Below are 25,301 nucleotides of genomic sequence, written 5' to 3' on the forward strand. Positions count from 1 at the left end.
AAGTTCATGGCAATATAATTTAAGATAACTAAGATTTGGAAACAGCCCACAGGCCTATTAGTAGGTGAGTGGATAAAAAGTTGTGGCACACTTACTATGCATCTGTGAAAAACAGAGATCTCCTACCCTTTGGGACAGCATGGAGACTATTATGCTAAGTGAAATAAGTCAATCTGAGAAAGACAAATATCAAATGATCTCACTTACTTGTGGAATCTAATGAACAACATGAACTGGCCAACAAAATAAGACCCGAAGCACGGACGCATGGAATAGGCTGATATATGTCAACGTGGGGGTGGGGGACGAGGAGAGATCAACCAAAGAACTTGTATACTTATAAGCATAGCCCATGGACATGGACTATAGGGTGGTGAAGACCTAGGGGGAGGGAGGTGTCGGGTAGGGGCTGGGCAGAGAGGGGTAAAAGGGACCCCACCCATGGGAAGGGGAGACATTTGTAAATCTCTCAACAATTTTTTTTAAAAAAAGTAATGAAATTCTGATATGTGCTTGAAGACATTACACTCAGTGCAATTAAAGGACAAATGTTTCATGATTCCATTTATATGAGGTATGCCAAATAGTCAAATTCATAGAGACAGAAAGTAGAATAGTGGTTACCAGGGATGGGGAAGTAAGGAGTGGCACATTATTGTTTAATTGCTATGGGGCCTCATGATATTCTTATAGGAGTTTTAGGTTGGGATGAGAATAATTCTGGAGATGAGTGGTGGGAGATGATTCTGGTTGCACAGTGATGAGGAAGTACTTAATGCCACTGAACTTTACACTTAAAAATGGTTAAAATGGTAATTTTATATTATGTATATTTTATTTGTTATTATTTTTAAATATACTTTTATTGATTTCAGAGGGGAAGGAAGAGGGAGAGATAGAAACATCAATGATGAGAGAGAATCATTGATTGGCTGCCTCCAGCGTACCCCACACTGGGGATCAAGCCCTCAACCAGGGCATATGGCCCGATAGGGAATGGAACTGTGACCTTCTGGTTCATAGGTCAACATTCAACCACCGAGCCACAGCAGCCAGCCATATTATGTATATTTTTAAAAGAACACTAAACCCACTAATTATTACAGAGAGTACTAAACCACTGTGCCATATGCCATTATCTTCAATTTTCAGAATTAATCTCCTTTGCCTCTCATATCACAAATGTTAGTCACATTTGGAAGGATTTTTACCAATAGCCTTGCATGACAACAATAGTAACAGTTAACCATTCATTGCTTGTCTGTTAGGTGACAAAGTGATTGTGTGCATTATCTCAATGACACAACATAATCCTGTGAAGGAGATATTATTGTCCTGGGGCTTAGTGGTTTAATAACTTGTCTATTGTTAAATAGTTCACCATTCTCTTGTGTTGAACCATTTCACAGCTGTCAGCATGGTGGTGAGTAATAAACCACAATGGAGTTGAAGGGTGGAGGGGCAGAAAGATGAATATTTCTCATGAGAAATATTTGTGTGTGTGTGTGTCTGTGTGTGTGTCTGTGTATGTGTGTGTGTGTGTGTGTGAGAGAGAGAGAGAGAGAGAGAGAGAGAGAGAGAGAGAGAGAGAGAGAGGGAAAGAGAGAGGGAGGGAGAGAGATGTTTTATTTTCTTTTCAAACAAACTAAGCTGACATAGTCTTTTATCCAACATTTGATGGTGTTACTATAGGGAAACTAACTCAGGAGCTGCTGTTATGGGTTATTGAATAATGTCCCACTGTACACACACACACAGGGTGTTGAGAGAGACAATAGTGAGAAGCCAGTGTGAGGATGGAGACCCATACCTCAAACAATTACTAGTAGCTTTCTTAATATCATGTGATCAGTAGAATAAATAAGCAATCTAAGTGTTAAGTACAAAAGGGAAACATGTAGCAATGCCCTACAGGTCCTTTTCCCGTGAGGCCCAAGGGAACTGGATGCCCAGCTTCTCCAGGTTCTTTTGCTGACAGATGGGGTTCAGTGTAATGCTCTGAATATATGGCCAGCACTCTAGAAGACTCTTCCTCTCGTGTCCCTTGCCTTGAATGTGACTTCTTGCCCTGGTGGAGAGCATGTAAGGGCTGGACTTCCCTTCTCAAGAGTCTACTTCTCCCAACCACATTTGGGGATGAGCCATGTAAGGCTCAGCAGCCAGAAGGTCATCTGCCCCAATTTCTGGTAAAGCTTCCTCAGTTTAGGTCCAGAGTCTCAGCTGCTTCCTGTTGGGTAGTTTTTGGTGTCTCAATGGTGCACCCTGCTGGAAATGATCACCAGAGATGCCAGCTTTGAGGGAGGTTGAAGGATCTTGCTGCCAATAGTGAATCTACACTTTTGACCTCTTTTCAGTAGAAGGAATTCACATAAATCATTAAGCAGATCCTTGGGAATCCAGTTGAGGCTCATCTCTTTTGTTGTTTAACATATGACAAAGGTTCAAGGGACTCTCAGTAGTTACTATGACAACAATCCTCGATCCAGACACCCTACGTCAAAAACTCTTTCCACAGTGACTTGTCTAAAACCAAATTCAGTGCTTGTATTCATTCAGCACCCTCATTCTTCCTGATTCACTTAGGTTACTGAGGGCAGGGAATTCTGGTGAGCTTCCAGGGCTATTTTATACCCTTAAGGGCAGAGTGCCTTTATTTTTAGAGTACCATTTCTACATCAGATCCAATACACTAAAATGCACCCCGTAGAAGATCCAAGATGGAGGTGTGTAGATGAAACCTACGCTCACCTCTTCCCAGGATTGAACTCGAATTACAAATAAATTTTAGATTAATCATCCTGAATAATCAACTGAAGACTAGCTGAAGATAAATCTTATAACCAAAGGTTTAAAGAAGAAGTCACATCAAGACTGGTAGGACCTAGTCAGTGTGGCTCAGTTGTTGAGCATCAACCTATGAACCAGGAGGCCAGGGTTTAATTCCTGGACAGGACACATGCCTGGGTTGGGAGCTCAATTCCCAGTGAGGGACGTACAGGAGGCAGCTGATCAATGATTCTCTCTCCTCACTGATGTTTCTATCTCTCTCTCCCTCTCCCTTCCCTCTGAAATCAAAGAACAACAACAACAACGACAACAATAACAACAACAACAACAAAACTGGTAGGAAGGGTAGAGTTTCTTTTTTTTTTTATGAAGCTGCAATTTATTTTTTTATTAAATTATCTGTGTACATATTTTAACATTGGCTCCCTCCCCCATACATACCCTCCCTCCCCAGAGTTTTGTGTCCATTGGTTGTACTTATCTGGATGTATACAAGTTGGAAGGGTGGAGTTTCAAAAAAGGCTGGTCTCACTCCTAAAGGTGGCAGCAAAGGTTCTGGGTGGATATATCAGCTTCAGGGGGTTCCCCTGAGAAGTGTGGGGTCTAAATCCGAAGCTAGCTCCCCCGCCTTGAGCACCAGAGCTGGGAAAAGGCACCCATATAATCTCTGGGTGTGAACAGCAGTGGGGTCTCTCTTTGCCAGGGAGAGGCAGGAGTCCACTGGAGACACAGGCACCCTCTTAAAGGGCCAACATACAAAATTTCAATGGCATCCACTCACCCTGGGCTCTGAAGGTGGGAGGGTGAAGTAGCCTACAGCCACCTGGGGAGAGTCTGGGGTTTGTGGCCCAGGAAAGGTAGCTAAAGGGACAGGACCCCTGTGCTGTCATTCTACCACAGGGAGGATGCCCTCCTTTTGGGTGGAGCACTCAGCCTGGGGGAAATAGCTCCACCTTCTTCCTCCCTCTGGCCCCACCCTGTGGAGGATTGCCAGAGGCTCTTTCGGCAGCCACACAGTACAGATGATGTGCTGTAGAATTGTGCACCTGAAACCTGCATAACTTTGTTAAGCAGTGTCACCCCAATAAATTCAGTAAAAAATAAAAAATGAATTAAAAAGTAAAATGCATTCCACCTTTGTTGTTAAAAAAAACTTGCATGTTTTTTAAAATTTTGCTTTTTAAATTATTTGCCAAGAAGTAGTTTATTTACTGTGACTTCTCAGCAGTCATGTGCACTCTTGAGAATTTCCACAAACTGAGAAAAACTAACTTAAATTTTTTTATTTTATTTTATTTTTTTTTTGCCACCTGAAGAATTCTTTAACATTTGAATATCTGGTTAGTACAAGACCAAGGCTATGCCTTGATTTTCCATTTGTGGGAAAGTCATAACTTAAGTCAAAAAATTCTGTTCTGTAAACCATGATAGATCATCAGAGACTGTAGAATTTGTATTATGGTATCTTCTCAAAAGAATGAGGAAAAAAAAACAACACAGTTCTTCATAGGAGTTTTTTCTTTATTTTAAATGTCAATGATCACAAAAACTTCTGGCTTCTCTTCAGGATAGACCTGCATGGCTGAATATGTTATTGCCTTGACTTCAGTTTCCTGAGGATGCTTGGACAATGAGAATTCTTCTCCCCACCCAATTGACCATAATTTGAAATTTACTTGATCAAGACTAAGTGCTTTCACTTCCCGGGGTATGAATAATTCATCAGCACTGAACTAATAAAGCAACTTGTCCAAAAAGTTGGACAACAAAAGAGAGTTTCTACTTCTCCCTGAGTTTCTACTTCATTGCTTGGAGGTGCTCCGCCGTGTCCATATCTGTCATGTAGCCAAACATGGCCCTTGCACATTGCTTGAAAGCTTCCTCTGGGGTATCACCCCATGCAAGTAATGGGACATCCACTGTATGATCCAAATGCTCATACTTCCCATTGACTGGAGGATGCTTGGCCGTGGTTGCCTTCTGCTTCTCATTCAAATTGTAGTCCCAAATATATTCCTCTTCCTGTGCCATAACTTCCTGTGCCTTGAACATTCTACTTCCATCCTTCCCTAATTTAATTTATTTATAAATGCATGAAATGTTGATTAATAAGAATGATAATTAATGAAGTTGATATGATACATGTTGTTAATGTTTAAACATTTATTAACTTTGATTTTAAATTTTTTCTATTTGTACTTTGAGCCTTTCTTCTTTTTCTTTTCATTCCCCCCTCCCTTCCCCTTTCTCTCTCTCTCTCTCTCTTTCTTTCTTTCTTTCTTCCTTTCTTTCTTTCTTTCTTTCTGAGTTTTCAGATATTTTCAAAGATCTCAGGCCTTAACTACCATGCTAGCTAACGGATAAGATGGTATAGCTGGCTTCCTTAATCAGTTTATGCAAAGCCTTACCTTATACAACTCATAAAGGTAGCTATTAAGTTGGATCATATGAATTGCTGTATGCATTTCTCTCACTCTCTCTTTTTTATGGTAAAATGTGATCCAATAGAGACAATTTCACATAATTGCATCTAGTAGCTTTTTGTTATAAATACAATAGGTTTTTCCCTGTGGACATGTAGAGTTAAACTGAAGAGCTAAGACTGACCGGTAGAATGCTGTGCCTATGCCAGGTGCTCAGTAAGGATTTGCTATCAATAAATTAATGAATGAATGCATGAATATTTCAACAAATAATCAAAAAAGACCGATAGAAATGAAACTACATGGTACAGACTTGTGGTAGTGGAAGTAGCAGAATATATTAGTCATATGAAGGACTTTGGCAATTACTTTAGTCTTTCTAACCAGCATTCTCTTTTTAATTTAATTATTATTTGTTAGGAAGATATTGGCATTGCCTGAAGGAGAAAGCAGTCCTGGTCTATTTCACTGCTGACTCTCTTCATTGGGGGAAAAAGAAAAAAGAAACATCCTAGGAATTTAAGGAGGAAAAGAAGCATCATGGACCCAAGAGAGACGACTTGGGAGGTTAGCAGAATTTTCATGAAGAGTGTTGCTTTTCATTTGGCATCAAGGACTAAGTCCATGGGCATCATCATACATGAAAAGTCCTAGAGTTTCCTGGTGTTTTCCCATCCATGTGATCCCAAGGAAGCTGACAACTTTATTTCTTTTCCATTTTCAGTTCTAGAGAAAACAAAGGAATATCAAATCTTAATGATTACTAGGACTTCAACTTTGGATTCACTCACCCATCTATGTATTCATCCCCTCAACACATGATGTGCCAGATTCTGTCTAGGTGGTGGGAACAGAATAAAGTTGAAGAAACAAGACACATTTCCATCCTAGAGGGAATGTTCACTTTCTGTAGGGAGAGTCAGTGTGACTAGTGATGGAAGATACAAGTAGGTAGAAAATAGGGGTCCTTCGTCCCAATAGCATGGAATTTGGGAGAATACAAATGCTTTTTGGATTACAAAGCATCAGGTTGACACTTAAGATAGGTGAGAGATAGAATTTTCAAGTTAAATAACCCCCAAATACATATCGGTGTTCCTAATGATATCAAATAGCTTGTTCTCACCTGGAGGAATTATTCGTTTACTGACTTCACAGGCAAGTCCCTCGGCTGTGACTGGGCAAGAACACATACATTTTCCGTCCAGCAAAAGCACAGTGCCCCCATTCTGGCATGGCCTGCATTTTCTTGTGCTGTATTCATTGACATAATCATCAATGGCTCTTTCCAGATTTTCTTTCTTTAGGTGTGCATCTCTCATTTTCAGTGGAATCAGGTTATGTATAGGAGACAGCTGCAAGGAAGCAGAACATTTAATTTCAAGTATTTTTCTACTGATGGAACTTGTAACAATCTTCACTGGAGTATTAATTAATTAATTAGTAAAAAAGTATTTTTTAAAAGATTATTATTGACAAATATGATGTTAGTCTTTAGGATAATATCAGTGACTAAAATGAGTCATGATCTCTCTGGTCATAAAGATGGCATTATGGAAGTAAGGGGACTGATATTAAAATAATCATCCAGGTAGATTTAAATGAAAACTTTGATATGTGCTATAAAGGATGAACATCAATATAAATTGTTCTAGGATAAGAAAATGTTCATAGAAAATTTTTTTAAGTGACCTTCTAACTTATACCACACACAAAGAACAACTCTGGATTTGTTACAGATGGAAATGTTAAAGCAAAACAATAAAGCTTCTGGAAGGGAATATATGGGAGGCCATCTTTAAGACCTTGAGGTAGAGAACAAATTTAAATAGGACACAAAAACACTACATGTAATGAAAAGAAATATGCATTTAACTACTTAAAAAAAAAAGAAAATCATAATTCCTGATATGATGCACTGAGGACACAATATCATGTTTTAAAACAATTTATCTTTATTGTTGAAACTATTAGAGATGTTCCCCTTCTTTCCCCCTCAGTGACTCCCTCCATCTTGCACTCCCCCAGGCCTTCACCACACTATTGTCTGTGTCCATGGGCTATGCATAGATGCATACAACTTCCTTGGTTAATTCTCCCATCAATGCCCCATAATACCACTCTTTTGGTATTCTTTCCCAAAATGCACAATCTCAATCTACTTTAAGATTGAGACATTTGTCACAAGTGACCTATATTCATCACAAGTGTCAAGGTTGTAAAAGGCAAGAAAAGCCTGAGGAATTGTTACAGATTGGAGGAGACTAAGGGGATATGACCACTAAATGCAATGTGGGAACCTGATTGGATCCTTGACCAGTAAAAAAAAAAAAAAAAAAAAAAAAAAAAAGGACATTAGGGGAAAACTAGTGAAATTTAAATAAGGCCTGTGATGTATTCAATGTGACTTTCCTGATTTTGATAATGGTACTGCGGTTAACTGAATTGTTAATAGCAGGGGTTCTGGGCTTAGGGTCTATGTGAACTCTGTGCTCTCTTTGCAATTTTACTGGCTATATTATTTGTGCATGTTTATAGTAAGTCTAAAATCATTTCAAAATAAAAAAGTCAAAAAGAGGAAATTGGTTATTGAAAATAGGATTAAAGAGTGAAAGTCCTCAAGTGAGAGAAGGCATTTTAAGTGAATAGTCTCATATCCAGAACATACCAAGAGCTTCTACAAAGTCAACACGACTGTCTGCCAGCACACCATTCACAATTAGTGTGTACGCTGTGGATTTCAACTATGTCACATTTATTTGGAAAAAGAAACCACTTCCTAACCTGGCTACATTGGCACTAACAGCCTAAACGTGTGGTGGAGTTATATTGATTCTTAAGAAATGAAATTCATCTTGTTTTACCCTTCAAAGGAAAGTCAAGGCTAGATAATCTAAGATACAGGAAGAGAGGGTCATTGGAGAAAATACAATTTGGATGAAATGAACATACAGTGTTCAAAGAGATAAAGATGAAGGACATGTAATGACAGCAGTTTCAGAGGAACCTCAAACTCTGGAGTCAAAATCCCACAAGAAGACAAAGAACAATTAAAATGAACTTTTTGAAGTTTTCCTGAAGAGCTACACTTTTTTTCTGATGAACTCTGGCCTTCGGTTAAGTAAGGAAACAGTTATAATTTTTCTCCTATCCTAGCTAACTCTATCTTTCTGTCATTTGTAGGTAGATGTATATTTCAGTGGATGTAATCTACCTGAAATTTGCTAAAATGCAAAAAAATGATAATATAGTTTAATAGTAAGTACTTAGATAATTATAACATTAAGTATTATATTATATTAATACTAGAGGCCCGGTACATGAAAATTCATGCACTGGATGGGGAGGTCCCTCAGCTCAGCCTGCCCCCTCTCACAGTCCGAGAGCCCTTAGGGGTGGGAGGCGACTCAGCAATCAGGAGAAGGTGACACCCCATCACACCTTTGCTGCTGCCACTGCCAGCAGCACAAACCTTGGCTGGCCCTGGTTATCTGAGCCTCGGGCTGGCCCTTGGTGTCTGGGGGGCTGAGGGGACTGAGGGACTCCTTGCCATCCACCTGCCATCCCAAAGGGGGTGAGGGGACTGGATGCCACCAACTTGTGGCTGTGGGCACAGCCATTTTTGAGGGGGTGATAGTCAATTAGCATATTCCCTCCTTATTGGCAGTGGGCACCACCATCTTTGGGATGGCAGGAGGGTTAAGAAGCATATTCCCTCTTATTAGATAGGATTATAATATTAAATATTTAGATTTCTTATAGGCTTCCAAACTAATTAAATTATATGTGCTAAATGTAATTTGTTGATAGAATGAGTGTTATCTTTGTCCCAGTATGACAGAGTTAGGGATGATTTTTCACTCTGTCGTTAGGACTATAAGGACTAGAACACAGAGTGCTGCTGCTACTACAGCTCTCTAAAAGCACTGATGCTCCTTGACAATTGCTGCATCCCTGCTAGTAAGTCGCACAATCTAACAAAAATCATAGGCTAAGTCACATGTGTCAAACACAAGGCCCGCGGGCCAAATCCGTCCCGCCAGGCCTTGCAATGTGGCCCGCACAGCGCTGTCATCACTGCACTCCGCTGCGTTTCCATCACAATGACAGTTTATGACTGTTCAGTAAACCATTCGGCCCGAGATTTAGGCTGGATTTTAGATTTTGGCCCCTTCTCTGATTGAGTTCGACACCCCTAGGCTAAGTGGTTTATTCATGATTACCCAAGTTCTCCCAGAAACAGCTTAACATAGCTTGACATGTTGGGGGATAAGAGTGATTGAGGGGAAATGAAAAAGGGGGAACTGAGAACAGAAAAGGCAAGATGAAGGTATAAGTAACACAAAAGCACAAAATTCAGGAGAACTCACCCATTTGCATGAGGCAGGTCCCCAATTTGGTTCTATTTCCCAGTGCATTGAGTAAGACAACTGAATGTAATGGTCACGTGCATTCAGGAAAACTTACCTGATTCCCAAGGGAAACAAAATGACCCTTGAAATGGAGATTACAGAGTACCATCTCCTGAGTTCTCATAAAGGGGACCTTATGCACTTCCCTTTCACCAAGGCCTTGAATAAACAGGGCGTGGCAGTGTGATGCCTCCCACAGGCAAGGACAACCAGGGGCAGATGGAAGGGCACACTAATGGTTCCTGAGCACCTCTTCTGTGCCAGTGTATGATCTGTACATGTAGTCTTATTGAATCCTTAAAATAACCCTGGGGCCCTGGAGAATTTCATGTTGCAGAAGTCAGAAAAGAGTACCCATCTCCTGAGGGACAGAGATCCAAGCTCAGCCTGGGTTGGTCTAATGCCACCTTCTGTGCCTTTCTTCCATGCCATGCTTCTTCCCTGGGATCAGATGGGAGTGCTTGTGAATGCTCACATCTCTTTCAGGTGAAATTAACTGGTCATCGGAACCAGCGGTGATGGCTAATAAGAGGATGACAAAATCTTCTCTCTGAAAAGACACCTTCCTCACCTGTTCGTTGGTGAGCACTGGAGCGTCACTTAAGGAAGATGCCCAGTTCACAAAGTCCATCACGTCCACCGTTTTGGTCCCTTTGAGAAGCTTCTCTTTCAGTTCAGCTGCATATCTTTTGGTTCCTCCTCTTATGAGTGAAATAACATCATCTATGACGCCATCCCTGGTGACATTTACTGAGAAGAGAAAGCAGATGTAAGCCAAGCATTTTTAACTCTGTGATAATTGATAAACATTTATTGAACTTTTTTCAAATACTCTAATATATTCATTGAATTTTACCTATAAATATTACTTTTCCACACCAAATATCCAGGGGCAATTTTTTTTTAAAATCAATCTTTATTGTTCATATTATTGCAAAGGTTCCTCATTTCTTCCCCCCTCCACCAGGTTCCCACCCCACCCTCCGCCCCCTCCCAACCCCCCATTGTCCTCATCCATAGGTGCACAGTTTATGTTCAGTCTCTTCCTCCCTCCCTTTCCCTGAGAACAGTCAGTCCACTCCCCTCCCATATCGCCGACTCTACTACAATGAACAGCTATTATTGTTCATCAGGTTTTTCAATCTCCTCTTTTTGTTGTTTTTTTTTTAATTAATAAACTTTTATACTTCTAAGAATAAATTTTAAAATCTAATAATTTTAAACCTTGTTTTTTTTTCTGCCCTGGGAATTGAGAAGCAAACTTGTTTACATGTAAACTTGCCCTTAGGTTATCAAAAGGTGTAGCCATTCAAGTGTAAATGAACACATTGTTTAAAGATAGCTGCTGGTTGGAATTGGATTACCTGTTCTGGGTGGGAAGGGTTTGTCATTCCCTTTCTCCATTAAAATTAAGGTGTTAGCTTTAAAACCTCTTTTTGGCAAGAGACCTTAAACTTAAAGAACTTTAAATTTTTTAGATAGTAAATCAGTTACTTAGCATTTCCTCAAATCAATAATACCTCCACATGCCCAAGGATACACTTCACACAAAAGACATTTCCAAATAGATCAACCAACTTCATCCAGGCCCCACACAAAGCACTCACAGATCAACACCCCAGTGCTATACTAACTCAACACATCCAGATCTAAGCCTTCACTTGATTCAGTAGACCCTGAAGTTCCCCCAAAAGTTTCCAGCCTTGTCTGAGAGGCAGCCTTGGGGCGGGGGCAGGCAAGGAGCGAGCTGTTCCGGGCCTGGCTGCTCCAGGCCTGGCCTCTGTTGCCAGGGGCAATTTTTATTAGTAGCTAATTGTAAATGTCAATCACCTTTTAAAAAAATGATAGAATGATTGAGATATGTTGGTAATTCAAGCACAAGTGGGAACTAAACACAACTTTAAATGTACTATATTTTTTTGTAGCAGACTTACCTTCATAATCATATGTTGTATTGGTTTGCTTTGAACGATTTTATTTATTTTTTTTTAAATCAAAGGGTTCAAAAAAAGAATAAAGTAAAAAGAAAAATTACTTTCTATCCCAAATTCCTATCCACATAGTCTCTCTCACCAGACTAAACTCTTTTTATAAACTTTTGTGAATCTTTTATTTATTTATTAAAATTTTATTTTTATAATAAATCTTTATTGTTTAGATTATTACAGATGTTCCTCTTCCCCCCGCCCCCATAGCTCCCCTCTACCTGATACCTCACCCCACCCCATGCACTTACCCCCTGCCACTGTCTTCATCTATAGATGTAAGATTTTTGTCCAATCTCTTCCTGCACCCCTCAAACCCCCTTCCCCCTGAAAATTGTCAGTCTACTCCTCCCTTTGTATGTCCCTGATTCTATTATAGTTACCACTCCATTCTGCTATTCAGATTTTTTATTCACTTGATTTTTAGATTCACTTGTTGGTAGGTATGTATTTGATGTATTTTGTTGTTCATAGTTTTTACCTTTACCTTTTTCTTCTTCTTCCTCTTCTTAAAGAATACCCTTCAGCATTTCATGTAATCCTGGTTTGGTGGTGATGAACTCCTTTAGCTTTTTCTTGTCTGTGAAGCTCTTTATCTGACCTTCAATTCTGAATGATAGCTTTGCTGGGTAGAGTAATCTTGGTTGTAGGTTCTTGCTGTTCATCACTTTGAATATTTCTTGCCATTCCCTCTGGCCTTCATAGTTTCTGTTGAGAAGTCAGTTGACAGTTGTATGGGTACTCCCTTGAAGGTAACTAACTGTTTTTCTCTTGCTGCTTTCAAGATTCTCTGTCTTTTGCCATTGGCATTTTAATTATGATGTGTCTGGTGTGGTCCTCTTTGGATTCTTCTTGTTTGGGGTTCTGTGTTCTTCCTGAACTTGTAAGTCTATTTCTTTCACCAGGTAGGGAAAGTTTTCTGTCATTATTTCTTCCAATAGGCCTTTGATATCCTGCTCTCTCTCTTCTGGCACCCCAAAAATCCGGATGTTGGTACGCTTAAAGTCATCCCAGAGGCTCCTTACACTATCCTCACACTTTTGGATTCTTCTTTCTTTTTGCCTCTCTGGTTTGGTGTTTTTTGCTTCCTCATATTCCAGATCTTTGGTTTGACTCTTGGGGTACATTGATCTATAGTTGAGTTTCTGTATATTCTTTATTTCATACAGTGTATGCTTAATTTCTGATTGGCCCTTTTCAATTTTTTTATTTTTTTTGCATTCTCATTAAGGTCTTTGAAGGTTGCTTCATGTTTCTCAGTGGTTTTTAGAAGATTCTTGAGTAACCTTATAAACGTGGTTCTGAACTCTGTGTCGTCCAGTAGTTTACTTTTCTCCATCTCTCCCATTTGTGACATGCTTCTGTGTATCCGCATTTTGGCTGCCTCCCTGTGTTGAGGGAGTGGCTTTGTGTGGCAGGGAACCTATAGCGGCAAGTAGCTCAGCTTTCCCAGTCACCTGAGGTGGTTACTCTTGGTACACCCCTTTGAGTGCTGAATGCAAAGTCTTGGTATACTGGGAGGAATTGACCTCTAGGCCAATTGGCTGTGAGGACCACTATGTCTATAATGGAAGAACTGCTGTGCTGGATACATGCTTATGGTACAGGACTTGTTTCAGTGGGGCTTTGGTGTTCACTGAATCCACCTCCTGAATGTCACTTATGGATGTGAGGAGTTGAAATCTGGTGTCTGACACTGAACACTAGGTACCCTGGCTTCTGGATCTCCAATGGGGTGCAGTTCAGCTACTGTCTGAGGCCACCCTGCAGGAGCTACAGTGAGAACCACAATTCTATCTTCCCTGCTTGGAGCTTGGAGGCTTTGGAGCTGTCAGCACCAGGTTCCAAGTTTACTAGGTTAAACTGCAATAGAGAAGGCTATTCATATGCAAAAGCTGCTGTTTGGAGCGTGGGTGTGTTTGTAGATTTTTGTGGGGTGGAGTCTCAGGGTAGCACTAGGCTAGGGTGTGGCAAACAGCAATGGCTGGCAGTGAGCCATCTCTGCCTCTCTGACCACATCCCTGTGTCTCACGTTTCAGCACAGCAAAGAATTATTCTTGCATGCAGCTCTGCAAGCAAGCCACCCTCACTTTCCGACCCGATGGCACACAGCCCAGCTTCTCCCCAGAAACTGGATTTCAGAGAGATTGGGAGCTTGTCTCTCTTTGGGTTGAAGAAAGCAATGCCTATCACCAGCTGGGATCCGCTGCCAGCCCATCTTGCGAGTGCGTGCACACCTGTACCTCTTTAGCGCTTGTGCCCTGAATGCTTTTTTCTCTTTCCATCTAGTTGTAGAACTTCCACTCAGCCAGCTTGCCTGTGGTTCTGGGTGATAGATGTTTTGTCTTTTAGTTGTAGTTTTGAAATTGTTGTGCATGCAACAGTTTAGATGTTTAGCTACGCTGCCATCTTGGATCCTCCTTTTGTGAATCTTTTAGATTTGTGGATTTTTTTAACCAGAAAAAGTATTAAGATGATTTTTATCCTTTCACATTTTTATGGATAAGAAAACTGAGACTCAGGGAGTTGGAGTGACTAGTCCCAAATTACGTAGTTAGCTTAAGGGCCAAATATGGAAATGGTGACATTTGATGTCAAGTTCAGCTTTTTTTTTTTAGTTCATCAATGGCTTCCATTCATGGCCACATGTTAGTGGTTGCTATGCTTTAAAAAATATCAGGCTTTCCTCTTTTCTGCTTCTTTATCATCCTTAAAGGTGAGTCCCAAGCTTTGTATTTCTGATTAGAGTAAAAATTGAGAATTTCAGCACTGCCTCATGCATGAAAATCTGCTAAAGATTAACAATAGAAGCAGTATTTATATTAAAGATATTTATATTTTTTTAAATGTTTATGCAATGATTTTTGATAAGGATAGATCAGGGATTTCTTTTCTCAGCTTTATTGAGATATAATTGACATAAGTTACCATAATAAATTTAACTCATATCATGTCATATAGTTATAAAAACATTTTTTTCTTGTAATGAGAACTTTTAGGATCTGCTCTCTCAGTAACTTTCAAATATACAATACAGCAATGTTAACTGTATGTAGTCACTGTGTTGTACATTATCCTTACCCTCCTGCCCAGTACTATCTTATAACTGGAAGTTTCTACCCCTTGATCAATTGAGTGAAGGTGAATTAGGGATTTCAAATCGAATGGAAGGTTGAGTTAGAGAAAGTTTGTTTTTTTCTTTTCTTAATGGACACATACAGTACTATCAATAGTCAATTCAGAAACTTTTTGAAAAGTAGAGGAAGAAAAGAAATTTTTTTCTCAAGATATTCTTCTTTGATGGCCATTGCCATTGTAAACAAACAAATTTGTAATGACTACAGTGTGAATGGCGCCCCCTAGAGCTAAGTACTGCCCAGCATGTACAATGGTGACACCAATGAGTACACCTCCGTGGGTTGCTTGTGTTTATAACAGTTTTGAAAACACTGTAAAGATAAAATAGTTTTTAAGCATACTTCTAGGTGTGGTGGTGGTGGTGGTGGTGGTGGTGGTGTGTGTCTGTGTGTGTGTATAAGAATGGTAGATAATAAGAGGGCTCTTAGTGATTGGGCAGTGCTCACTGACATGACCCTCTGCTCCCCCCCCCCCTTTTTTTTTTGACTTAATAAGTTAGACCATACTTACCATCATTACCACTACCCTTCTTTACACAATCATCTTTAGTAAGATTTGCTTTGATTTCAACTCCAAAATCCACAGATAAGTCCAAGTTAAACCCAAGGCATTTCTTCACATCCTTTAGTTCAATACCTGTGTAATGTATTTAGTTGAAAATTATTAGATACTATATTTCAACATCATATATAAATTCCAATTTTGCTCTTTTATAAAAAACATACTTGGATTCCTAGACACTATTACTGAGTACAAATGCAAGGTCTTATCTGTCCTGCTTCATCCTCGCATTTGAATCTACTGGGCTCCTTTTGGCTTTGCTTTTCAAATTAATGGCAAAGGATACATATACATTCACCCCTCATTTAAGAAGGATATAGGTCTTACTGGGGTGGTTAGTTCTAAGATTAAAGAGTTCAGCCCTTGGAGTTTTTTCACCCAAAAACTCATAGCCTGAAGGGTTCCTTGTGTTTTGATCACTGCTATTGACCCTTTCTCTTTTGATTTTCAATTTTACTCGAAATGCAGTCCTCTTGTGCTCATCCCCCAGTGATATCTATCAATATAGTTTACCAGGCAGGGCTCAGAGACTATCTTGCAGGCGTCAACCCTGTGAGGCAATATCAACAAAGCCATCTCCTATTCTACTCCCCAAGTAGGCTTCTTCTACCTTCCCAAACTAGACTGAGGCACTAGGAGCAACTGGTTCTGGCTGGGTCATGTTTATTTCACTCACAGTGTGTTTACTAACAGTGTGGACGTCATCACATATAGCCAGGCTTTACTATCATAGGTGCATCCCATTCTTCACCTGACACTGCCACAGGCTACAGGGAAGGAGCCACAGAAGTTATTTTTGGCAATACTTCCCTTTCTCAGAGACACTCCCCCCAATTTTTAGGGCAGAAAGAGGAAATATGTAGGCATCTATCACTTCTTCAAGAAATATTATAACTTGCCATAATTATAAAATTAATTATTAAAGCTTATTAACATAGCCCCTTTGCCTCTATTTTATTCTTAAAAGATTTAGATAAAAGCCTTTAGCTAGGCTGGCAATTATGTAGTACAGAGGCCTATATCCTGTACATATGGCAAACACTGATGGTCAATCATGGCCTTCTTTCTATGATTTCAAGTGTGATCAGAAACCTACTCAACATGGACCCAATTCAACTACCACCAAATGATTACAATTATCACCGTACAGGTAGAACTCATTTTCCACCCTTACTTTAAGATGTTAGACTTGCGAAACTGGTTTGGCTCAGTGGATAGAGCATCGGCCTGCGGACTGAAGGGTCCCAGGTTCAATTCCAGTCAAGGGCATGTACCTTGGTTGCGGGCACATCCTCTGTAGGAAGTGTGCAGGAGGCAGCTGATCGATGTTTCTCTCTCATCGATGTTTCTGACTCTCTATCCCTCTCCCTTCCTCTCTGTAAAAAACCAGTAAAATATATTTTAAAAAATATAAACTTAAAAAAAAAGATGTTAGATTTATGTGATGTTAACATTGCTTCCTCCCTTTTTCATAAGAGAAAATTTAGATCTATATTTCCCTTATAATGAGGAAGAATACTTTGACTATAATTATCATACATATTATTAACCAGCCTACTGAATAAGAAATAGGTTGTGTAAATTATGTCTCTCATACTTTCTTTCACCTTTTAAATAGATTTTCACTTAAAGCAGCATTACCAATAACGTTAAATTGCAATGCAATTTCTGCCACTGACTAGTGCAACCCGTTTGAAGTCAGTTTGCTGTTTGACACGGTCTTAAGTGTCACAAGGCAGGAAGAGTGTCCTCTCAAGGAAGCAGTTACATGACTCTATTCTAAAGCTTATAACCACCGACAGAGATCAGCAATAAGAAGAAAACATTATTGGAACTTAGAGCTCTAGGTATACCGCGTTTTTTCATGGTAGCTTTATCCAAAACATATATTAGTTCATAAAATCCTCCTAGAGATCCAGAACGACTGTAGTGAGTTCCATAGGTTTCCAAAAAGGCAAAATATTCCCCCTTTTCATAGGTAGTGGGCAGATTTTTTAAATCATCCAAGAAAGTCGCTGTCAGCATGACATCCCGGTTTCTCATCACAAATCTTCCCAGGGCGACTTCTCCTTTCACATGCAGAAACATTTTTTCCTTTATTGTAGAGCAGAAGACAAGAAATGTGAATTTTTCTGCCATTATACAAATTTAAAAGTCACAAAATTTAAAACTTCCCCAGGCAATACATTTTTTTAATCAGTGACTGTAAGATATCACTTTAACCCAGTAGAATGGCAACCTTAAAATATGATTAATACCAAGTGTTGGTGAAGATGTGCAGCAGCTAGCACCCTCATACATTGGTGGTGGAAGTGAAAAATGGTGTAACATTTGGAGAACTGTTCAATAATTTCTTATAACAGTAAACACACAGCAACCTTATGGCTAGTAATCCCACTTTCACATATTTATCTAAGATCAATGAAAAAGTCGTCCACAGAAAGACCTGTATAAGACTTTTAGAATAGCTTACAATTGGAAATGATTAAAATGTCCATAAACAGGGGAATTGTAAACAAATTGTAGTATGTTCACATGAAGGAAAACTAGTTAGCAAAAAGAAGAAATGAACTACGGATACATGTAACAACATATTATACTGTAAGAAAATATTACACTGAGCGAATTAAGTCAGACACAAAAGAATGTATACCATATTGTTCCATTTATATGAAGTTCTGAAACAGGTGAAACTAAGCTATGATCAGAGAAATCTGGTCATTGGTCCCTCTCAGGTGGTAAGAAATTGACCACAAAGGGCATGAGGAAATTTTCTTGAGGTCATGGAAATGTGCTATATTTTGTTTGAGGGCGTGGTTGCATAGGTGGATACAATAGTCAAAACTCATGGAACTATATGCTTAAAATTTTTGCATTTGATTGTGTGCAAATTATACCTCACTAAGTTGATTTAAAAATGTTAACAATGGAAGGAAATGTAGATAGTATATATGAAACTCAATCTTTTTATTTTACAGGTGAAGAAACTATGATCCAAAGTATCAGGTTATTTGCCCCCAATGACACAAATAGTCCATGCCAATGATTAATACTAAAAACCTACATCTCAAGTCTCTCTGTTTCTTCCACTATGTCCTCTAGAGCTTTGATAATACAGATGGAATAGACACTATTGTAATACAAGGATCTCAAGCCAAACTAACACAACTCAACAGTTAAATGTTCCTTGGAATGATGGCTTGAATGTCTAAGAGAAAACTAGGGTAGTGAAGAACTATGTGATTCAATACTATAGACCGTCTCAACCAAAACTAAATTATAGTTGGCACCCATGACTTTTTAATTGTTTTGAGATTTTCCTTCTGTAGCTGTGGTTAGCACATATTGGTTACATAGGAGTTAAAAACATTATATGATCTTTTAAGGTGCATCTCAGTATATACCAACATCACACCAAACTTTCTGTGTTCTAGAAGCATAATTGTTCACACTGCATGACCTAACTGCAGGTGATAGTGGCTGACTCAGTCTCTTAAAAAAAAATCCTAAAAGAATTTACTGTATCTATAAGTCAAATGGTTCTCCATCTGATGACTTGCATAAAAACTCTCAATGGAATCTCAAAGATGCACAAAACAAATATAGATTCCTTTGTATTATTGCTAAAATTAAAAGGTATATCTTGTCAAAAAGATGTTATATTCTTTGGCTCAAATTATTTTAGAAGCAAGCCTTAGGCCATTCCTATTCAAACATACTGTTGTGTCTTCTATTTTATAGGAGTTTAAAAACAAAGTCTTGACTTCACTTGTCCAAACATTGCTACCTATCTTTGTTTTCATTAGAAGCAAAATTCCCTTAAAGAATTTTCTATACTGGCTATTTCTAATTCTTCTCTTCCCAGTTTCTCTGAAATCTAATCTAGTCATGCTGCTGCTCTTACAACCCTAACAAAACCTTCCAAATGTTCAAACCACTGGTAGCTTGTTAGTCCTTATCTTCTTTGACATATTAGTATATTTGACACAGTTTATCATTCTTTTCCCTTGATAGTGTTTCTTTTCTTATTTTCTAGGGAAGTTCTCAAACTGTAAAGTACAAACGAGTCACCTAGAGAATCTTGTTAAAGTGCAGTTCTGATTCAGTGGGTCTGGGTTAGAGTCTGAGATTCTACAGTAGTTTCCCAGTAATGTAGATGCTACTGGTCCATGGACCACACTCTTAGTAGCAAGGTTCTAGGGCATTACACTGGCTGCATCTTATTTTCCTTTGCTGGTTTCTCCTCTTTCCCCAGAGTTTCTATTGAAGTTCCTTGGATTTAGTCTTTGACCTTCTTCTCTTTTCTATCTATATTAACTCTATTTGTGATCTCATCAAACCTTATGGTTTTAAGCACCATCTATATAATAACTCTCAAATATATAGCACATGCCCATACCTATTTCCTAAACTCCAGAATCAGAACACCAATTTCCTATGTGACATATCCAATTAGATGTCTTAAAGATATCTCATCCTTAAGCTAACTAAAACATAACCATTTGTGTTCTCCTCTAAACTTGCTCTACCTCCATCTAATTTGATAGCAACTCCATCCTTCCAGTCATTCAGGCCCCAAACCTTAGAGTCATGTTTGACTCTACAACTGCCCTGTTTGAACTGCCATCATCTCTCACCTGGATTCCTGCAATAGCTTTTAACAAATCTTGTTTTTGCTCTTAACTCTCATAATCTCTTCTTAATAGAGTACCAAGAATAACCATTTAAAACATATTAAGGTCTATGAAAAGTATTCCAATGACCTCTTCTGTCACTCAGAGGAGGAAAAAAAAAAAAAAAACAACTGAGGCTAGGCTGAGATCTTTCATAGCATGGTTCAACGCAACCTCTCCAACCTTTTCTCCTTCTGGTTCATATTGGCCCAGTGGGGAGTTTGTTCCCATCTTAGAGATTAGTCTCTAAAACTTCCTTCTGCCAGATATGCTATCCCAAATATAACTATTTGGCTATATCCTCTTTTCAAATTTTTGCTCAGGTATTATCTCTTCAATGAAGCTTCCTTTTTAATACTATCATCTGTCTCATTACTGATTTCCCTTATGTTGCTCTATTTTTTAAATTTTATTCTATAGAATTTATAATTTTCTAAATACCATATAGCTTGCTTTTTTTGCTCTCATGTTTATTCTTTTTGTCTACCTCTGCTGATTTCCCCCTCCCTGCTGATTTTTGTCCTGTCCACGAGGTCAGGACTAGGACTCTTTGTTAGTTTGGTTCACAAATGGGTTTTAAGCACCTGGAGAGTGCATGGCCACATAGTAAATGTAGAAATAGATATTTGTTGAATGATTTAAAGGGTTTTACAACCTTACATTTTAGGTAGGTGTTCTTGTGAATATAAAAGTATATAGAACCATATAAAACTATTATATCATTAGCATGAGTACTAAGAGTGGGAGAAGGGTATCTAAGTAGATGATTGTGATATACATAAAGGAATAATGAGCATTTTGCAAGTATCATACTGATTATAAAAAGTATATTTCAAAGATAATGATACAAACTTTGAAACCTGGCTTAAATATTAAAGACAAACACATTTTCAAAATCTAAAACGAAAGGCCCAATTACAAATTAAACAGACTAATTTTGTATGTAATGCATACAATTTTATGGCATTTATTATTTTAGAGACACACTTTATAGCAAGTACATGGTCAATATCCTAAGGCATTGCAATGAATTATCAAGGTATGCAGTAATTTGTTTCTAAGTTACTCAATTTCTGGTAGGTTGTTACAGGAGCCTAAAGATAGTATAAATTGTACAGTCTATTCCTATAATCTCAGTCAAAAAGTATGCTCTGAGTTCTTAATACATTTGTTCTCTGTCTACTACCACCAAACATCTCTTACTATTGCTAAAGATCCTGTATGGCATTTTTCTCCAGTTACCATTCTTCTCCCTGACATTTTTGTAACTGACTGGAGGATTTGTTGAGTATTAATTCTTTCTCTCTTATGGGCTCTAAACACATAAACATAAAAGAGGGGATTTGGTTAGTTTGAAAAATATCCCATTCTATTCTCTATATGAAGTGTCCAGTCTTACCTTCTTAGAAGAATGTGTCAACAACCGTTGGTAAGTTTCATTTTTGGAATACCTAAATCGGAACGCAAGACTTCCTTGAGAGTCTTCTCCTGTAGACTTATTGCCATCTCCACTTGGCAGTGGCTTTGGCACAGGAAGATTTTTATGCTTCCCAAGTTTTTCAGTTTGTGTGAATTTTACAGATAAATCTGCATTTAAGCTTGATGTTTCTTCTTTAAGGATGAATTGGAATGCTCTAAACTGTTCTTCATAATGTTCAGTTCTTAAATTTTTATCAACTCTGGTCTAAATGAGAATAACAAAGTGTTGTTATAAGCAGCATACAAAAACTCCAAAATAAACACAGACTCCCTCCCCCCATAATTATTGGAAAGGTAGTAGAGTCTTTAAAGGAGATAAGAGTAAAGGCCCTGGGATGAGATCGCTGGGGTTCAAATACAAGCCCCATGTCTTGGAGAACATTGCAATAACCTCTGTCCTCCTAGTCTGAGAAACAAGGACAGACTAGGAATCAGACTAGCTAGCTCACCACAGCTAGCCCAAAGGTGGTTGTGAGGATTCAATTAGATAATGCAAATGGAAAATTTAGAACATAGCAAACTTTTAAAAGTTAACATATGAATAATTAAAAAGCAAGTTACATAACAGATGCACAATACACTTCCACTTGTATATAAAAAGATAGTAAAAAATGATAAAAGCTAACACTTCTGGCTGGCTTATGGGCCAGGAACTGTTTTGTGTATTTTACCATGCTAATTAATTTAAGAACTTGAGATTTGAACTGCCTTGTCACCTTTACACGCTACTGCCTATAAAAATTATATATATATATATATATATATATATATATATATATATACATATATATATATATACACACACACACACACACACACACACACACACACATATATATATATATATATATATATATATATATATGCATAGATAATTGTTGGAAGTATAGACAAACCATAGAGAGAGTTTGCCCTTGAGAAGGACAACTGTGAAGCATTTTTCCTTGCATAATCTATTGCCCGCCTCTTCATTTTTGCTTGAAAAAAAAATCCTGAATTTAATAACCTACATAAAAATTAAAACTGTCAATCAAATCATTCCTTGCCAAGGGGTCTATGCTCAAGTATCAATGGGATGATGGTTACTCTCAATGGCTAAGCTCTTTCCAGAAGTCTTTGAAAGCGGTTGTAACACTCGTCTGGGAAGGAGACACCCATCTCTTGTCGGTGGCATAGATTAGATTCAGTAGCATGCATTGGGCGACTGTTCTGCACAGAACTTGAATGTTTTCCCCCACTCCACCCAAATGTTTTTTTTTTTAATAAGTTTTTATTGTTCATATTATTACAAATGTTCCTCCCCCCCCCCCCACCATTGCTCTCCTCCACCAGGTTCCCACCCCACCCTCTGCCCTTTCCCCACTCCCCATTGTCCTCATCCATAGATGCACAGTTTATGTTCAGTCTCTCCCCACATCCCCCTCTCCCCTTTTCCCCAAGAATCGTCAGTTCACTTCCCTTTCAACAGTTAATATTGTTCATCAGATTTTTTTAATTTCCTTGGTTTTTAGATTTACTTGTTGATAGTTATGTATTTGTTGTTCATAATTTTTATCTTTATTTACTTTCTCTTCTGAAAGAACCCCCTTCAGCAATTCATATAATTCTGGTTTGGTGGTGATGAACTCCTTTAGCTTTTTTTTATTAGTGAAGCTCTTTATCTGACCTTCGATTCTGAGTGATAGCTTTGCTGGATAGATTATCTTTGGCTGTAGGTTCTTACTATTCATCGCCTTGAATATTTCTTGCCATTCCCGTCTGGCCTGCATGGTTTCTGTTGAAAAGTCAGCTGACAATCGTATAGGTGCTCCTTTATAGGTAACTTCCTTCTTTGCTCTTGCTGCTTTTAATATTCTCTCTTTGTCTTTTGCTCATGGAATTTTAATTATGATGTGTCTCGGTGTGGTCCTCTTTGGATTCCTTTTGTTTGGAGTTCTGTGCGCTTCCTGGACTTGTCAGTATAATTCTTTCACCAGGTGGGGGAAGTTTTCTGTCACTATTTCTTTCAGTATGTTTTTGATATCTTGCTCTCTCTCATCTTCTGGGACCCCCATGATTCTGATGTTGGTTCGCTTGAAGTTGTCCCAGAGGTTTCTTACATTATCTTCAATTTTCTGGATTCTCTTGCCTTCTAGCTTCTGTGGAGGAGTGTCTTCTGGCTCTTTATGTTCCAAATCTTTGACTTGATTCTTGCGATCTTCCATTCTGTTTTTAGGACTTTGTATAATATTTTTTATTTCAGACAATGTATTCTTTATTTCTTGTTGATCCCTTATTATTTCTTGTTGATCCCTTATCATTTCTTGTTGACTCCTTATTAATTTTAGTTGATCTCTTTTCATATCCTCATAGGTCTTATTCATCTTTTCTAAGAAATTCTTGAAAAACCTTATAAGCGTAGATTTGAACTCTATATCCAGTCGTTTTTTGTCCTCCACTGTTTGTGATCTATTTTGTTGTCGCATTTCGCAGTTACAGATGGGACGGGATTTCAGGGTGGAGCCTATAGCCTTGGCTTCCGTCAGCCCTGCCCTATGCGGCTCCTTCATCTCAGGGTCCTTCAGTACTCACTGCAAAGCGCCTCTGAGAGATAGGTGCCCTCGATTTTCGCCTGCTGCCAAACAGTCTAGGCTTACCCTCAATGAGCCCGGTATTGGGGTTCAGTTCAGTTGAAAGTGGGGTTGGAGGTGGCGTTCAGAGCAGTCTGGAGCCCCTGTCTCCTTCCAGCCAGGGCAATCCTGTGGCACAGCCAACTGTCCCTTCTCTGCGCGCAATGTGCGCACCGCCGGGACCTCCTTTTGCCAATCCTCGGGGTTCCGCCTTACAGCCCAGCTCCCGCTGTGTGAACCTGGTTCCCCGGGGTCTGGCCTAGAACTGGAGTTCAGAGCAGTCAGAACTGGGGCCCAACACAGTCAGAGTTTTATCTCCTTCCTGCTAGGGAACACCAGCCAGGCACTCGGCCTCTCTCCTCTCCGGCTTCGTCCTCTCCGCGTGCTGCATGTCTCTGTACCTTGGGCTTTTACAGCTTCCTTCTGGTTTTCTCCTTGCTTCTCATTGTAGAATTTCCAGTCAGTCGACTTTCCTGTAGTTCTGGGTAATGTCCATTTTATATTTTAGTTGTATTTTATTGAAATTGTTGTGTGCAGCTGCGGCTAGGTGTTTACCTGGGCGCAGCCATCTTGGATCCTCCTAAGTCAGCCTCCACCCAAATGTTAAAGTCCTCATGCCCAAGGTAATGGTATTAGGAGGTGGGGCCTTAGAGAGGTGCCTTCATGAGTGGGATAGAGCTCTTATAAAAGTAGCCCCACAGAGCTCCCTCCCCTTCCATCATGTGCAAACACAGCAAGAGAACTGTGACTGGGAAGAGGGTCCTGACGTGAGCATGCTAGCACTTTTATCTCAAACTTCCAGTCTCCAGGACTGTGAGAAATGCATTTCTGTTGTTTCTAAATTACTCTGTCTTTGGTATGTGGTTACAGGAGACAGAACAGACAAAGACAGGAAACCTAAAGTTACCATCTAGCGGAAAAAGACAAAAATGCATCTACTTTTCTTTAAATCAAGGCATGCTGGGAAAATTACTCAGTGGAAGGGGGAAGAGTAACCTAACCAAGTCACTTCCTGCTTAACAGATTGCAGCCTTCCCACTGCCTGGAAGATAACGTCTGAACTAGACTTATTCCAAGTTAATCTCTCCTTACTTACTCTTCTCAAGCTCTCTACAGCCTATGCATCTTCCCACCACAGGGCTCTTTTATACTTTCTAGAATATTCTCTATCACCACCTGCCCATCCTCCCATAACACAAACATTGCACACACTGGTACACATTTTCTCACACAC

At 39.1% G+C, this 25,301-nt stretch overlaps 1 protein-coding gene and 1 pseudogene across 1 annotated transcript in view; both read right to left on the reverse strand.

Moving 5' to 3' along the window:
- Positions 1-4,310: 4,310 nt before the first annotated feature.
- LOC118703404 lies at positions 4,311-5,601 on the reverse strand (annotated as a pseudogene).
- A 6-nt stretch (positions 5,602-5,607) lies between these two features.
- C9 (complement C9) overlaps positions 5,608-25,301 on the reverse strand; it is a 36,887-nt gene continuing 17,193 nt past the window's right edge. The window contains exons 6-11 of the mRNA XM_036410328.2: positions 21,379-21,663; positions 17,160-17,400; positions 15,256-15,381; positions 10,194-10,372; positions 6,337-6,565; positions 5,608-5,936 (exon numbers count right to left, since the gene is read on the reverse strand). Of these exons, the coding sequence (XP_036266221.1) occupies positions 5,914-5,936; positions 6,337-6,565; positions 10,194-10,372; positions 15,256-15,381; positions 17,160-17,400; positions 21,379-21,663 (1,083 nt within the window). The 3' untranslated portion in view covers positions 5,608-5,913. The remainder of the gene's footprint in view (positions 5,937-6,336; positions 6,566-10,193; positions 10,373-15,255; positions 15,382-17,159; positions 17,401-21,378; positions 21,664-25,301) is intronic.

The sequence above is a fragment of the Pipistrellus kuhlii genome, unplaced genomic scaffold, assembly GCF_014108245.1.
Source record: "Pipistrellus kuhlii isolate mPipKuh1 unplaced genomic scaffold, mPipKuh1.p scaffold_m20_p_4, whole genome shotgun sequence".
In the NCBI taxonomy this organism is placed as follows: domain Eukaryota; kingdom Metazoa; phylum Chordata; class Mammalia; order Chiroptera; family Vespertilionidae; genus Pipistrellus; species Pipistrellus kuhlii.